General features: G+C 47.2%; 4 protein-coding genes across 4 annotated transcripts; 3 read left to right on the top strand and 1 right to left on the bottom strand.

Annotated features, from left to right (window-relative positions):
- Window positions 1-1489: 1489 nt before the first annotated feature.
- Window positions 1490-3037, top strand: MCYG_06717 (conserved hypothetical protein; the record flags this gene model as incomplete). Its single annotated transcript, XM_002844707.1, has 1 exon — window positions 1490-3037. The coding sequence occupies one exon, from the start codon at window positions 1490-1492 to the stop codon at window positions 3035-3037; it is 1548 nt and encodes a 515-aa protein (XP_002844753.1).
- Window positions 3038-4198: 1161 nt separating this feature from the next.
- On the top strand, window positions 4199-5462 carry MCYG_06716 (conserved hypothetical protein; the record flags this gene model as incomplete). Its single annotated transcript, XM_002844706.1, has 2 exons — window positions 4199-4280; window positions 4399-5462. 2 exons carry the CDS (start codon window positions 4199-4201, stop codon window positions 5460-5462), a joined length of 1146 nt encoding a protein of 381 aa, XP_002844752.1.
- A 671-nt stretch (window positions 5463-6133) lies between these two features.
- MCYG_06715 (transcription factor tau subunit sfc1) lies at window positions 6134-8159 on the bottom strand (the record flags this gene model as incomplete). Its single annotated transcript, XM_002844705.1, has 5 exons — window positions 6134-7261; window positions 7302-7453; window positions 7513-7608; window positions 7655-7964; window positions 8019-8159. 5 exons carry the CDS (start codon window positions 8157-8159, stop codon window positions 6134-6136), a joined length of 1827 nt encoding a protein of 608 aa, XP_002844751.1.
- Window positions 8160-9307: 1148 nt separating this feature from the next.
- On the top strand, window positions 9308-12213 carry MCYG_06714 (protein phosphatase 2a; the record flags this gene model as incomplete). The annotated part of the gene is made up of 7 exons (XM_002844704.1): window positions 9308-9391; window positions 9444-9839; window positions 9961-10566; window positions 10624-10977; window positions 11265-11392; window positions 11457-11799; window positions 12013-12213. 7 exons carry the CDS (start codon window positions 9308-9310, stop codon window positions 12211-12213), a joined length of 2112 nt encoding a protein of 703 aa, XP_002844750.1.
- Between the last annotated feature and the right edge of the window lie 967 nt (window positions 12214-13180).

Raw genomic sequence — 13180 nt, 5'->3', positions numbered from 1 at the left:
TCGTATCTGGCAGCATACAAGCATGCCATACTCGATGTGCCGCTCTCGTCCCATATGGAGGATCTATAGTAGAATCAAACCTTAGCTATACAACAGGATCAAGTTCTCTTCCTACGCGTAGCATCGTCTTGAAGTCAACTGGAAGAAGCAATATACGGTCAGGAGATAAACCAGAGACAACAAGGAAATATCTCCATCTTCATCTCCACCTCCATCACCTTACTCTTCTCATCTTTATCCTTATCCTCGCGTCAAACGCGTCGCGCAGTAAAACCACTTTAACCCAAACCGGCCTTCGCGCTTCTAGCAACGCCACAAAAACTTAATGAGCTGAATACTTACTCTTAAGAAATATCTTTACTTTAATTTCTTAAAAATTATGGCCTATCAAGATAATAACTTATATTTTATAGACCTTCCTACTTAGTTTTACTAACTAATTATTGCTAGTTACTGTTAGCAGCAGCCATTTATATCCTAGTCACATGACCTCGCCAAGTCTATATAATACTCTTTATCCTCAAAGTTTACAGCCGCAATTCGTAAGGCTTAATCCAAGTCTGCTTTTCGTAGGTTTCGTTTTTCGTTGTCATTTTTAAATGTCCTGGTTAGAACTGGAGGCTCGAGCTGGTTACGGTGCTCTCAGTACCCCGTTCTCTAAGTTCTCAGGATTATTTGGGGTTTGGGGACGAAGCCATTTCACTGGGGAATGGCTTGTTATAACTTAACAAATGATGGACTCATGCAACTGGCGCTCAGCTAGGCCATTTTCTGCGTTGCAGGAGGGCCTGCACGTTCACGCAGCCATCATCAAAATATTAACACCAGGATAGAGGTAGGTCAGAACCAACACCTCGAGCATCCCATGGTGACTGCATTAGCGCTGTAGGAAGCTGAGGAGCGGGGTAAATGTGTTCAAATTCCCTTGGCCCGTTTGTAGCCTTGCGCTCTGTTCATGGGCTCAGTATATCTACAGATAACTAATGACTCTTGAATCTGTGTAGTGTGCCAGCAAAAGGGACGAGGAACCATTTTTCCACAGAGGAAGAGCAGGGCAAAGAGAACTAAAAAAAAAAGATGGGTAAGGGTTCAAGCCATACCTAAACGCTATAAGAACGTTTACTGATCTAAGAGTTCAACAGACTCTCATAGTACACATCTGGATATATCATGGGCGTGGAACCTCGACATATTACCACAGGATACCAGTACCGCAGTTCTCAATATATACTCTAAGAAAACGCCCGAGGACTCCACCAAGGTCTCAATTGGAAGATCTGCTCCATGTACAGCCTTGTTGTTCCTAGCAGAAAATGCCCCAGAAAATGACAGCCTAGTTAAGCTACTGCTGCCGATTCAGTCGGGATATACAATCCAGTCTGACTTTCTTGAGCGACGGATGGTAGACTGCCTGGATATAACTAAAGTACAGGGCTTTTTATCGCCAGCCGAACATATTCAAGGCTGTGCTGCCACAGAGTACCAGTCGATGGACTTTTCAAGCTTGCTGTCGTACAGCTACGGAGCAGTAGTTGTCCAAAACAGTGGCTCATCTTCAGTTATCAACAATGAGTTGGTCAAACGCCTTTCCTTCCCCTGGATTTCATCAAATCCAATACCTCGAAAACGACTAGCACTCGTGGGTGCTGGCTCCTTACCAAAGGTACAAGGCTACCTTACAGCGGCTGTCTCGTTGAATATAGGACTTGTCGTGTTTGATGAGGCCAATCACTGGATTTCCAGCAATATGTATTGCCATTTTCGCGAAGAATTCGTCCAGATAGACATGACTGCGGATGTTAACTTGGCCCAACGTATTGTAACGGTTATAACAAAATACCAAAATAGCGCTCCGGACAACAAACGTCTAGATGGTATTATAAGTATCGATGAACATCTTCATACTACTATAGCCTACGTAGCCACACTCTTGGATTTCAATACCTCGCCGCCTGAAGCTGTAGGCTTAGCACAGAACAAATTCGCAACACGCCAGCTCGATAAAAACATATTCTGCAGGCTCGTCTGCTCTCCAGCAGATCTGGAACAGATGCTCTCCCAGGAGGGGCCACAGCTTACTTATCCTCTAATCGTGAAGCCTTCCAAGGGCTGGTCGTCTGAGGGCGTCTGGAAAGTAGAAAATGAGCAAGAGTTACGTGAAAAAGTGCCTCTGCTATGGCGTGAGTCCTTCACTGCGTGGCACGGCCACGACGTCGTTATCGAAACATATATCGATGGTCCCGAAGTCGACGCGAATATGGTTCTGGTAGATGGTGAGATTGTCTACTTTGAGGTCAACGATGACTTTCCCAGCGCAGGAGATTACGCGACAGGCGAAACCGATGCCCGTGTGGCCAACTTTGTCGAGACATCAAACATGTTACCATCGGCTCTCCCTCCGTCTGAACTTGAGGCGCTACAGCAGAGACTGCATGAGCTCGCCCTTGCCGCCGGCTTCCGAGATGCCGTATTACATATGGAGGCCAAGTTGCGCAACTCAAGCCACTCCTATGTCAAAAACGCTGGCGGAGACGGCCTCGTCGACCTGAAGGCCAAATTACCAGCAACGACAAGTACCCAGGCCAAGGATGTCTTCCTCCTTGAGATCAACCCCCGCGCACCAGGTTGGCAAGAGGTCGAAGCCACCGCGCGCGCATATGGGGTTTCATACTACAGCATCTCTCTCCTAAATGCGTTGGCTGATAAAAACCGGATCCGGTCCTTGTCCCAACCTTTTGTTGGCGGGGCGCAGTACCATATGCAGCTGCTGTTCGTCTCCGCTCAGAGAGGGGGTATCTATAATTTTGGTGACATCTGCACCACTGTATTAACCTCTAGACGACAACTTGGTGCTCACGTCGTTAAGTGTGCCAATCTTATAGAGGATGGCCAAGAGGTTCTTGACCCCAGTACAGGGCAAGTGTATGGCAATTTTATTGCCTTCTTCCTGGTGATTTCGCGGGCGAGCCGAAAGGAAGCAATGCAAGTTGGGCGTGAGATTGAGTGTAGAGTTAGAGAGCAAACAGAGGGTTTTTAATCGGCCTGGATATTTGACATTCCCCCTGATTATATAGGCCGCGCTAGTAAGCCTAATTGAGCAGTATTTGATAGTGGTTTGATTCACTCTAAGACCGTCAGTCACGTAACCATATATGAGAACACGAACACGGCACGACCAGGGCACGAAACACGACGCGGTGCTTCGGCTTACCTAAGGGGAGAGCTAGCACCCTTCTCTTTACTTACTACTGTGTCTCTCCACCCCCTTGATTTTAAGGATAAAGAATAAGAGTAATAAAAAAAGCCCCCTTAATTCTAGTCACTATTTAAATTATATTTATTTAATCTACTTTATAAAGAGAAAATATTAATAAAGAGTAACCTTAAGCAGTAGTACAGAAGAAGAATAAATCTCTCTATTTAACAGACTTACTTAGTAATAACTAAAGCTTCTACTGAAGTTAATTGTAAAGCTCATAATACATATAATGGAAAATTTAAACTACCAGGTATCTATTCTCTCTATATCATAGCTTAAGTAGCTGTATTTAAATAAATTATTAGTAGTTAATGTATTTTTATAAGGTATTATTTAAAGATATTTAATGCTATCAAATTGCGAAACAAGTGGACTCCACCAGGGTGTGAAGCCTTGGTGCGGTCACGGGTAGCTTCCATCTCGTATCACGATCACTTCAACCTGCTTTGCCGCCCGTCCAGGTTTATCGTCACGAAATTCACAGAGAGACACGCATCGACTGGCTGAGAGTGATCCGGACTCTCCTGTATAACGATAGCAAGGCACTTGCATCGATTTCCCCCCTTTTACTGCGCCCTCGTCTTACTCCTGTGCGTCCCAAGTCGCGAGAGGGGTGCCTTGTCTCTCCCTTTCCTTTAACCCGCTTGCAACGCCCACATCGCCCAGGGTCCCGCGTCCAGGAAGCTAAGGCGGTCGCGGTAGGTCGTCTGCCTGCTGGGCGAAGCGCCTATCTATATTGCTTGCGGCATCCTCTCGTCAGACATCTTCCCAAGTACTCTCGACGTCCCTGAGAACTCACCATACTCGCGTTATATTCAGAGATCGTTGACCCCTCTGTAGTTATATACATACACCGCTCTCTCTATACATACGTATATATACGCGAGCGTGAAGGATATCTCAGCAGATACAACAGATATGGCGGCAGTTTCCTACCCAATGTCTCCTGTGAGGCAGCCCTTTGCAGTTCTGGGTGATGCCAGACTGCGAACAGCCAACAGCATCAAAAACAAACAGAACGGTAAGAAGACTTCCCTAATACCTAGTCAGTAAAGCAGACGGGACTTAACATTATGGGGGACATTCCCTTTTAACAGGCGCGACTACAAGTCCGTTGAAACGTCGGCTTGACGTGTCAGACAACTCTGACTCCGAGAATATTGACCCTCTTCTCATGGGCTCTCCTTCTAAACGCAACAAGGGCAGCATCCAACTGCATCAAGATACCACTAGCAGCCTCCACACCTTCATCAAGCCTGTCTTGACGGTGAAGACTCCGGCAAAGCCGCGAAGCAGCAACTCAGAGTTCGTCACTCCAGCACGTCCCATTCGAGGCCAGACTTCCCTTTCTGCTCCTCTCAGGGCCCCGGCTGGCCGTTCGCCAAAGGCAAAGACAAAGAGTGTAAAGGCTTTTGGTCGTCGAAGCCTTGGTTACTGCCGCATTGACCCTCCCGCCATCTCCAAGCGTAGCATGTCCCGAGCTCCTTTCTCTATTGCAGATGCTCTCAATGGCACCTTCACTGTTTCTAGTCCTGTTGTCGGGCCGATTCCATCAGCCACGCTGAAGATGAGACGTCCAAAGGCATGGGATTTTGAAATCCACGCCGACACCGAGCAGGATGAGATGGCAAACCTGATGGAGCATTCAACTTGTGTTCTCGACATTAGTGACGACGAAGAGAAACAGGCACGGGATACCAGAGGCAAAGAGAATATCCCACCCCCACAGTCTCTAGCCGACAGCACTCAATCTGCAGCTGCCCAACAAACATCCACCACTACCAGAAATGTCGACATGGGAGACGAACCTCGTTCGCCCCTGGGGGAGCTCGACGTAAAGTCATTTGTCCCCGAAGGAGAAAGTATCGACAGCGTGATCGAGGTTCCCGAAGAGGAAGAGGAAGCTGCTGCTGAACAAGTTCCAGCTCCTCTCGAGCAGTGCTCGGATACCACTCCCAAGAAACAGCCCAAGTCATCCGCTCAGCCAGATACCCTCTCTCAATCCGCAATCTCCGCTCTAATTGAACGTACCGCTCCAAAAGTTCAGGTTGAAGAACCAACCAAGAAAGACGTAACTGACGAGTTAGCCCCTTCTGCTGCAGAGATAGAAATCTGGGAGAGCGCCAGTGCGGCTGAAGAGGCTTTGACTGCCACCGCAGAAGCCGACAAGCCCACCGAGCCTGTTACTCCCTTGTCTTCCTAAATTAGGACCTGTCCCAGCACTTTCAAAATGATTGACCCATGACGACTTGTTTCTCCTCTTTTTCCCTTTAGGTAATTTGCCAGTTTGTACCGGAGTTATGGCCTGGAGTTTGTTCTTATTTTTAACGGAATGGGTATTCTTTCCCTTCGGCGTTGTCTGTATTCTATGCACGGAGTATATGGCTCTTTTCTTCCCTCATTCCTCCTCCATCACTCTGAACTCGAATCATGTTGATCTTATTATCGTGGCCCCATCCCGAGCTCAGCTCCTGCTAACCTACTCTCTAATATTAAACAAGATGTATATACATCTCCCTTGCTCACCTCAGTTCTGCGCTTGTTTGTCTGTTGTTGACTCTTTTAGTTTTGCTGCCGCAATAACCGTGATGTTGAACGTCCATGTTTGTTTCGCAGCGTTTTGAGTGAAGCCCCTGTAGCAACGCGATGGTCATGATTAACGAGGAAAGGATATGTGAAGATTTGTGTGAAACGCCGTTGATGAAGGTTGCTTTTCAAAAAGGTTTGCTGAGTTTATTCTTATTTCTGATAGCAACGTTTGTTGCCACAGCGTAATGTCAGAGCTTCTGTGTGTTAGTTATTTGTTCGTGTTTACATGGTTGAATTCAAGGAGTTGTTACTCTTATCAAGAAAAAAAGTGCATATCGGGCATAACTACTCATATCCCTGGGTCTCGATCTCCTGCTCGTCGGAGTCTTCCATCTCTTCATCTTCATCCCCTTCATCGTCCTGCTCTTGTTCGCCCACCTCGCCCTCATCATCCTCTTCCTGCTGATCCTCCCACCTGACTCTTTTCCGATCACCCTTTTCTAATGTTCCAGCAGCTCCCCTGAATCTGTCTCTCTGCTTATCCACCTTCCACGGCACATTCCGGACAACAGCACGAATCTCCGAGAGTAAATGCGTAGGCACTGGTCCTAGTCCTTCCTTGGCTAGGGATATCTTGTCTAACTCCTCATCTCCCTCCACATGGCTCGGTAGACTAAGTAAAGGAAGCAGCTCTTGTTCGGAGGGCCAGTCCGTGCGGTTCTCCATCATAGAAGTCATCTTCATCCGCATTATAGCGCGGACAATCGAGAGCGTGACATTACCGTACCAGCCACACGAATATATGTCACACGTAGCGCGCGGAGGATGAGCATCTGGAGACGAGGGATCAAGCAACCGTGCAATTATAGGATCCTCAATATCTATTATCATCCATGTTTTACCGTCTTGAGAAAGAGGCGGGTGGCCAGTCCATACATGAGACCTGGCGAGGGCTGGGTCGCTGTTGTTCTCATACGATAGGCGCGGAAGGGTGAGTCGTCTTCCTGAGAGGGGAGTGGTGGTGGTTGTGAATGGTGCGTTCGGGGCAGTTTCTTGGTCTTGTCCTTCTTTTTCCGCAGAGACAGGGAATAAGCGGAACATGAGCGTTTGGTATATACGGAAATCAGGAGACGATCTTGGATCAAATCCGAATTTGAAAATGGCATCTCTCCATGGGCCAGAGCGGAAGAGGTAGCCGACGTATGGAATGGCAAGACGAAGGGCGTATTTTTTCTCGGATGTGGGTAGCTGGTTACGAAGACCACGTCGTGTCCAGGCTGGCCTTTCGTCGAATAGGGCTCGGAGAGCGGCCACAGTGTCGTGGACGGTTTGGTCCTGGCCTGATAATGGTGGACAGTTGTCCCGTGGCTGCGTCGGCACCGAGGGTATGTCGTAGGATACAAGGTGGGTAACCACCTTCAATGCCCGCTGGGTGTTGGTAGTTGTTACTTGACCAGATGGATCAATTGAACGCTTCACCATTGGGTTTTGACGATATCTATAGCTGGTTAGCATACATCTGTATCCTAGTTATTGGGTTATTGTCAAAGCCGTACAGGTACTGGAAGGCGACTTCATTGTTGCTTAGGGATGGGGGTGGAATGATATCAACATTGGAGATAGCCCCCTTTGAGAGATCAAGTTCAAATTTCTTCAACTTGTCATCTATAATATACAGTTAGCAGTGTTAAACCTGTTGGCTTGAACAAGTCTATATAACTTACATTCAAATGGTAATATGGTTTCCCTGAATTTTTGCACAAACGGGCTTCCCGTAGTAGAGTATGCAAAGTCTGGTAACCCTACGCCCACAACTCTTCCTGTCAGTTCCAAACACAAGCACCCAAGGTCATAGAGATGACTTACCTCTAAAAACATGTGTTCGATTAACTTGACCTACGACGTCTACTTGATAACGTCCAACATTCTCCTTTAGGCGCTGGAGAAGCTCTCGAGCGTCCAGCTGGTCAGTAGGGGTAGCCACATCATCTCGATGGCTGTGGACAAACGGGCCCTGAGAGCCCCGTTTCCGCCTCCGGCCTGTTCTCCTGGGTACAGTAACCTTGAGAAGAACATTGTTGGTCTGCTTGCTTGTTGACCTTATTGGTCTGCTCATGACATCTTCCGGGTTCAACATGAGAGTCAATGGTGAGTCCCGACAGGAAGCATTTAGCATCTTAGCATCTGGTTAGCGAGTGTAAAATAATGAAGTGAGACATGCTTGACTGACCTCTGATATTCCTGCATAGCCCTGAAGGGTATCAATAGCCTTGTCAACATTTTTGACGATACATGGGTGCTCTACACAGACGATGTCCTGAGATGGAACTGGATACCATGGTGCAGTACGTTCGCCTGGATTTTGAGACATCTAGAGCCAAAGCGGAGTCCGAATCCAGGTTCAATCTATGTTTTCAACCGTTTCAGCTGTATTAAAGGAGCTGTAAGCTTTTCTCTGGTTTGATGCTGGCTCCTTGTAGATTGTTATGGCGCTACAGAGAGCTCAGTATATTTGGGTATAGATTTTTCGTTATATATTTATTGCTCCTGTTTACTTGTTAACTATTGTCCTTGCTTTGACACAGTTTGTCTCTATGTCTCAGCAGCTGCTATTCACAGTTTAAAAAAACCTGTCCTTGTATACATACATCGCTATTACCTCTACATCTCTCTCTAATATATATGCTCGTTCGTTTTCCTCCTTCCATCCGTCCGTCTTTTTCTTCTCCCTTTGCTTTGCCCTTCAACTCTCACGTGACATCACCAAACCTCCCAGCGCCGTTTCGAGATGCGAAAAAGAGTGTCGACTTTCTGCTTTGCCAAAGAGAAAACGACTGATGGCTGCTTCAAGACTCAAACTACGCTGAACTCGCGCCTTATTGTGCTTCTGTTGCCCGTTGCTTAGTCCATCTTTTGCTTCTACAACGACTGACCCTTTTCGACTCCTTCCTTGCCCAATCACCAACTTGGTTGGCTCCCCCCGAACAAAACGCCCCCCCGCCCTTTTGGTAGTTCTATCGGACGCTCACGCTGCCAAAACCGCACCTGAGGGAAAGGGGAAAAGAAAAAGAAGGTGAAAGGGACACGATAGAAGCGTGTAGATAAGACTATTTGATACGGTTACTGTTGGCCCTGAAAAGCTCAAGGTAGGTCGTGCAACATTGTCCTTCTTCCTGCTATCCTTTGCATCTATCCTTCTCTGCCTCTCCCCCTTGGGGTGGACTGTTATTTTTGGCTATGTCTAGCAACTGCGCTCTAGCTTTAATACCAGGTTCCGAATGCTTTCTACTCCGCACGATCTCTTTACTAGACTTAATTTTATGAAGCCAGACAGTTCACTAATCAGTTATCCCCAGAAAAACAATAGTTTAATCACCGCCGCCGTTCTTCTACCGTCCTCGGCTAACCATCAATTCCCCCCATACCTTTCCTAAACAGGGGTAAGGTCGTGGTGGTCGGGCACGGGGCAAGCTGATACCCATCTCTATTGATGCGGCGGAAGACAACTCGCGAGCAACAATGAAGGGCTTCAGACAGAGAGTTGTAAGTTGGCACGTCAATGGCGTATTTTTGATCCTCTATAACACGTACATCGTCTCGGGGGTGACTTGCGAATTTTATATGCAATTCAAGGGATGTAAACTGATAGAGTTAGCATGAGCAGCTATCCCGCGCAAAGGACTCGAACAAATCGTCTAAAAAGAAAGACTCCTCTTCTTCTGGTACGTCGTCCCCTGGGGCCTCCGCGAATCTTGGTCCACCAGGGCAAACGTTATCACCAGCAGGCTCGAACCATGGTACACCTACTTCGTCCACAACCGCTGTCAATGAGACAAAGTCGAAGCCTACCAGCTCTCCTGACAATGGAGCGACCGCCGGTCTCACCTTGCATCACAACGCTCCCGTTTTGCCCAGTGGCGTACCCAATCAGCAACATTATCTTCCACAGCAACAGCACTTAGGAGGGCAGATGCCGGGCAATGGGCCGGGTACACCAACTCGACAGGGGCTTCCCATGGCCCCAAGTGTGGTCATCAGCCCCAGTGCACCGGTATGTTGACGTTTGTGCCCAGATAGTTGACCTTTCCAGATTCATTACCACGGTTTATTTACTATCAGGGCTGACTTGCCTTGTCGACTTGTTCATATGGCTAACATCTGATTTTGTATAGCATATACCCCCTCCTGGAGCTGCAGAGACAATGCCTGGTGACCTGCAACCTCCAAAAACCGGACAGAAACCACATCTTATTGACAGACTACAGACTCCCAAGGACATTCCTCTTGGATTCAAACCCCCACGACGGCAGCACTCGTCACGCTTTGATATCTCAGACCAACGTCAGAGGGAGCTAGAGAAACTCCCTGGATTTCATGAAGTGCCTCCTAACCGAAGACAAGATCTTTTCATGCAGAAAATCGACCAATGCAACATCATATTTGACTTCAACGACGCAGCAGGAGATATGAAATCCAAAGAAATCAAGCGACTGGCCCTCCATGAACTACTTGATTATGTCGCCAATAATCGCTCTGTCATCACAGAACCTATGTATCCCAAAGTGGTGGACATGTTCAGCAAAAATCTATTTCGGCCTATTCCTCCTCCCGTTAACCCGCAAGGTGATGCATTCGACCCGGAGGAAGATGAGCCCGTGCTGGAAGTAGCATGGCCTCATATTCAAGTTGTTTACGAATTCTTCCTTAGGTTCATTGAGAGTCAAGATTTCAGCACCAACATCGCAAAAGCCTACATTGACCATCAATTTGTCCTTCAGGTTAGATTCCAACTGCTCTCAGACTTGTCATCACCCTAACACTAACTATTGGTCCAGTTACTTGAACTATTTGACTCCGAAGACCCTCGAGAACGTGACTTTTTGAAAACGACGTTGCATCGTATATACGGAAAATTCTTAAATCTACGTTCATACATTAGACGTTCGATCAATAACGTCTTCTTCCAATTCATCTATGAAACTGAACGATTCAACGGTATTGCTGAGCTTCTGGAGATTCTTGGCTCGATCATCAACGGTTTCGCCTTGCCACTGAAAGAGGAGCACAAACTATTCTTGACACGGGTTTTGTTACCGATGCATAAAGTTAAGAGTCTAAGCATGTATCACCCGCAGCTGGCGTACTGTATTGTGCAGTTCCTAGAGAAGGATGCTGCCTTAACAGAAGAGGTACGTTTTGCATTTGGTACGTATTGTGGATTAAATACTGATGACTTTGTGCTTAGGTTGTCCTTGGACTACTTCGCTACTGGCCCAAAGTGAATAGCACAAAAGAGGTCATGTATCTAAATGAAGTTGAAGACATCTTTGAGGTTATGGAACCCGCTGAGTTCGTGAAGGTGCAAGAACCTCTGTTCCACCAGCTTGCGAAATCAGTTGCTAGCCCTCATTTCCAAGTACGTAACTGTTGCCTACAAAACGCGATTCAAGCCTTGGTTCATACTAACGGGATTTAGGTCGCGGAGCGAGCCCTATACTTTTGGAACAACGAGTACTTTTGTAACTTGGTTGGTGACAATGTGGAGTCTATTCTCCCAATCATGTTTGCGCCGCTTTACGAAAATTCCCAAGGCCATTGGAACAGGTATGCTTCAATTCGCGTACTGTCTCATCATGTTGCTATATGTATACTGACATAACTGCCGCAGGACCATTCATAGCATGGTGTATACTGCAATGAAGATGTTCATGGAAATCAACCCACAACTGTTTGACGACTGCTCTCATGATTATCGGGAGTACCAAAACTCCGCTGAGGCACGAGAAAAGAGCCGTCAGGAGAAATGGGATCGACTTGCTGAAATGGCCAAAGCCAGGCGAGAGAAGGCTCAACTGTCAGCAGCTGAAGGTTCCAAGTCCTCTGACGCAGCTGGCTCCAACGATGGTCTGGATCCAATAACCCAAGACAGCCAGCAGCGCCTAAACGCGCTCAAACTGCAAGACGATACCCCAGCCAGCAAGGAACGGCGGCTTAGAGAGGGTCAAAACTCGGTTAGTGCCTCTCGCGTTGATTAAGCATGGAACAGAAACTACGTACCATGTTTCGCGCTCCCGCATTGTTTTCTTCTGCTTCTTTCTCTATGCACTGGCTGTATTGTAAAAATGACCCTGTTGTCCTTTCGTTTTATCCTTCTTCTTTTAGAGATATTATTTTCATTTCTGAGCCGGCGTGATCCTAACGTTAGACATACGTTTTGAATTCAGAGGCGTCGCCGTGGATCTATCGATGATTCTCGTGGTAGTGGTGGTGGTAGTGGAGCAGCTGGGGCAGGCTGGCGGATTGTGGTGGGAGAGGCACGAAGGCGAGGAGAACGGCGAAGCTCACTCGGCAACAGCAGTACTGGGCCCTCACACCCCTCTGTTACTCGTAGCAACTCAACCAGCAAGAGTATGCGGTCTGTCTGAAGCAAGGGGTTTTACTTCTTTTCCCTTCTCGCCACCCAACGATGGCAATTACGAAAGCCCTTCTACACAGGTTCGGTACTAAGTTATCCAGCGAGTTTAGACTAATGATGATGCCCCCTTTTCTTCTTCTTCATGTGGTTCCTCAAGCTGAGTGATGTTCTACTTGATTATCCGTATTTGATTTCCACGTGAATATGGATTTATTCGTGGCTCACTTTTTCAGTCTATGTTTACTTTCTTACTCATTGTTCCCATTTTTCCTACTTGTTTACTTTTGGAGATTGTTGTTGGACGCCAAAATTTGCTTGGGCCATTCTAGAGATAACGCCTGGGGTAAGGAAAAAAACAGGTGTGGGAGGCGTTCTTTGCGTGCTTATGGTCCAGTGGACATCTTGTCTTTATGATTAGCCTGAAATGAAATCTCAGCCTGTCTTGCATCTGCTTTGTTATCATATTTCTGTCTCTAGATTGAAATTTGATAGATGCATGTCACCGACTAAATTATCATAAACAGCATGTTTGCATCTTAAGCAAATTGCTTACAGTATTATTATGTCACCAACGCTAAACTATATTGGGCTAGAACACACAATACACTAGTCCTGTTTGGACCCTAGCGCGAATGAGAAGTTGCGGGCGCGATGCCCCAGGTCCAGATGCGCTCCAGAGAAATTCACTTATCAACACTTCTTCAATCACAGTATTCAGGCCCTTGTCCTTCGCTCTACCAACCACCACACCTCCCCTACCACCTCTTACCGCGATAATTCAACCTGTCAATCTCTAACTCCGTCTAATTTCTCTCTCACTCTTTCTCTACGGCCGCCAAACCTCCTTTTAGCTGTCTCGATAGGCTTCGGAATTGCTTAATAGACCCCCCTCAAGCTTACCGGCCAGGAGGGTCAAGGAGCTGCCGTCTTGTTGGCGTTGAACGGTTTTAAGCCGGCCTGAGGGCCTGGCATTAGGT

Source organism: Microsporum canis, genomic scaffold (genome assembly GCF_000151145.1).
Source record: "Microsporum canis CBS 113480 supercont1.6 genomic scaffold, whole genome shotgun sequence".
NCBI lineage: Eukaryota > Fungi > Ascomycota > Eurotiomycetes > Onygenales > Arthrodermataceae > Microsporum > Microsporum canis.
Note: the sequence above shows the minus strand (reverse complement) of the source record. Positions and strands in the feature narration are given on the sequence as shown.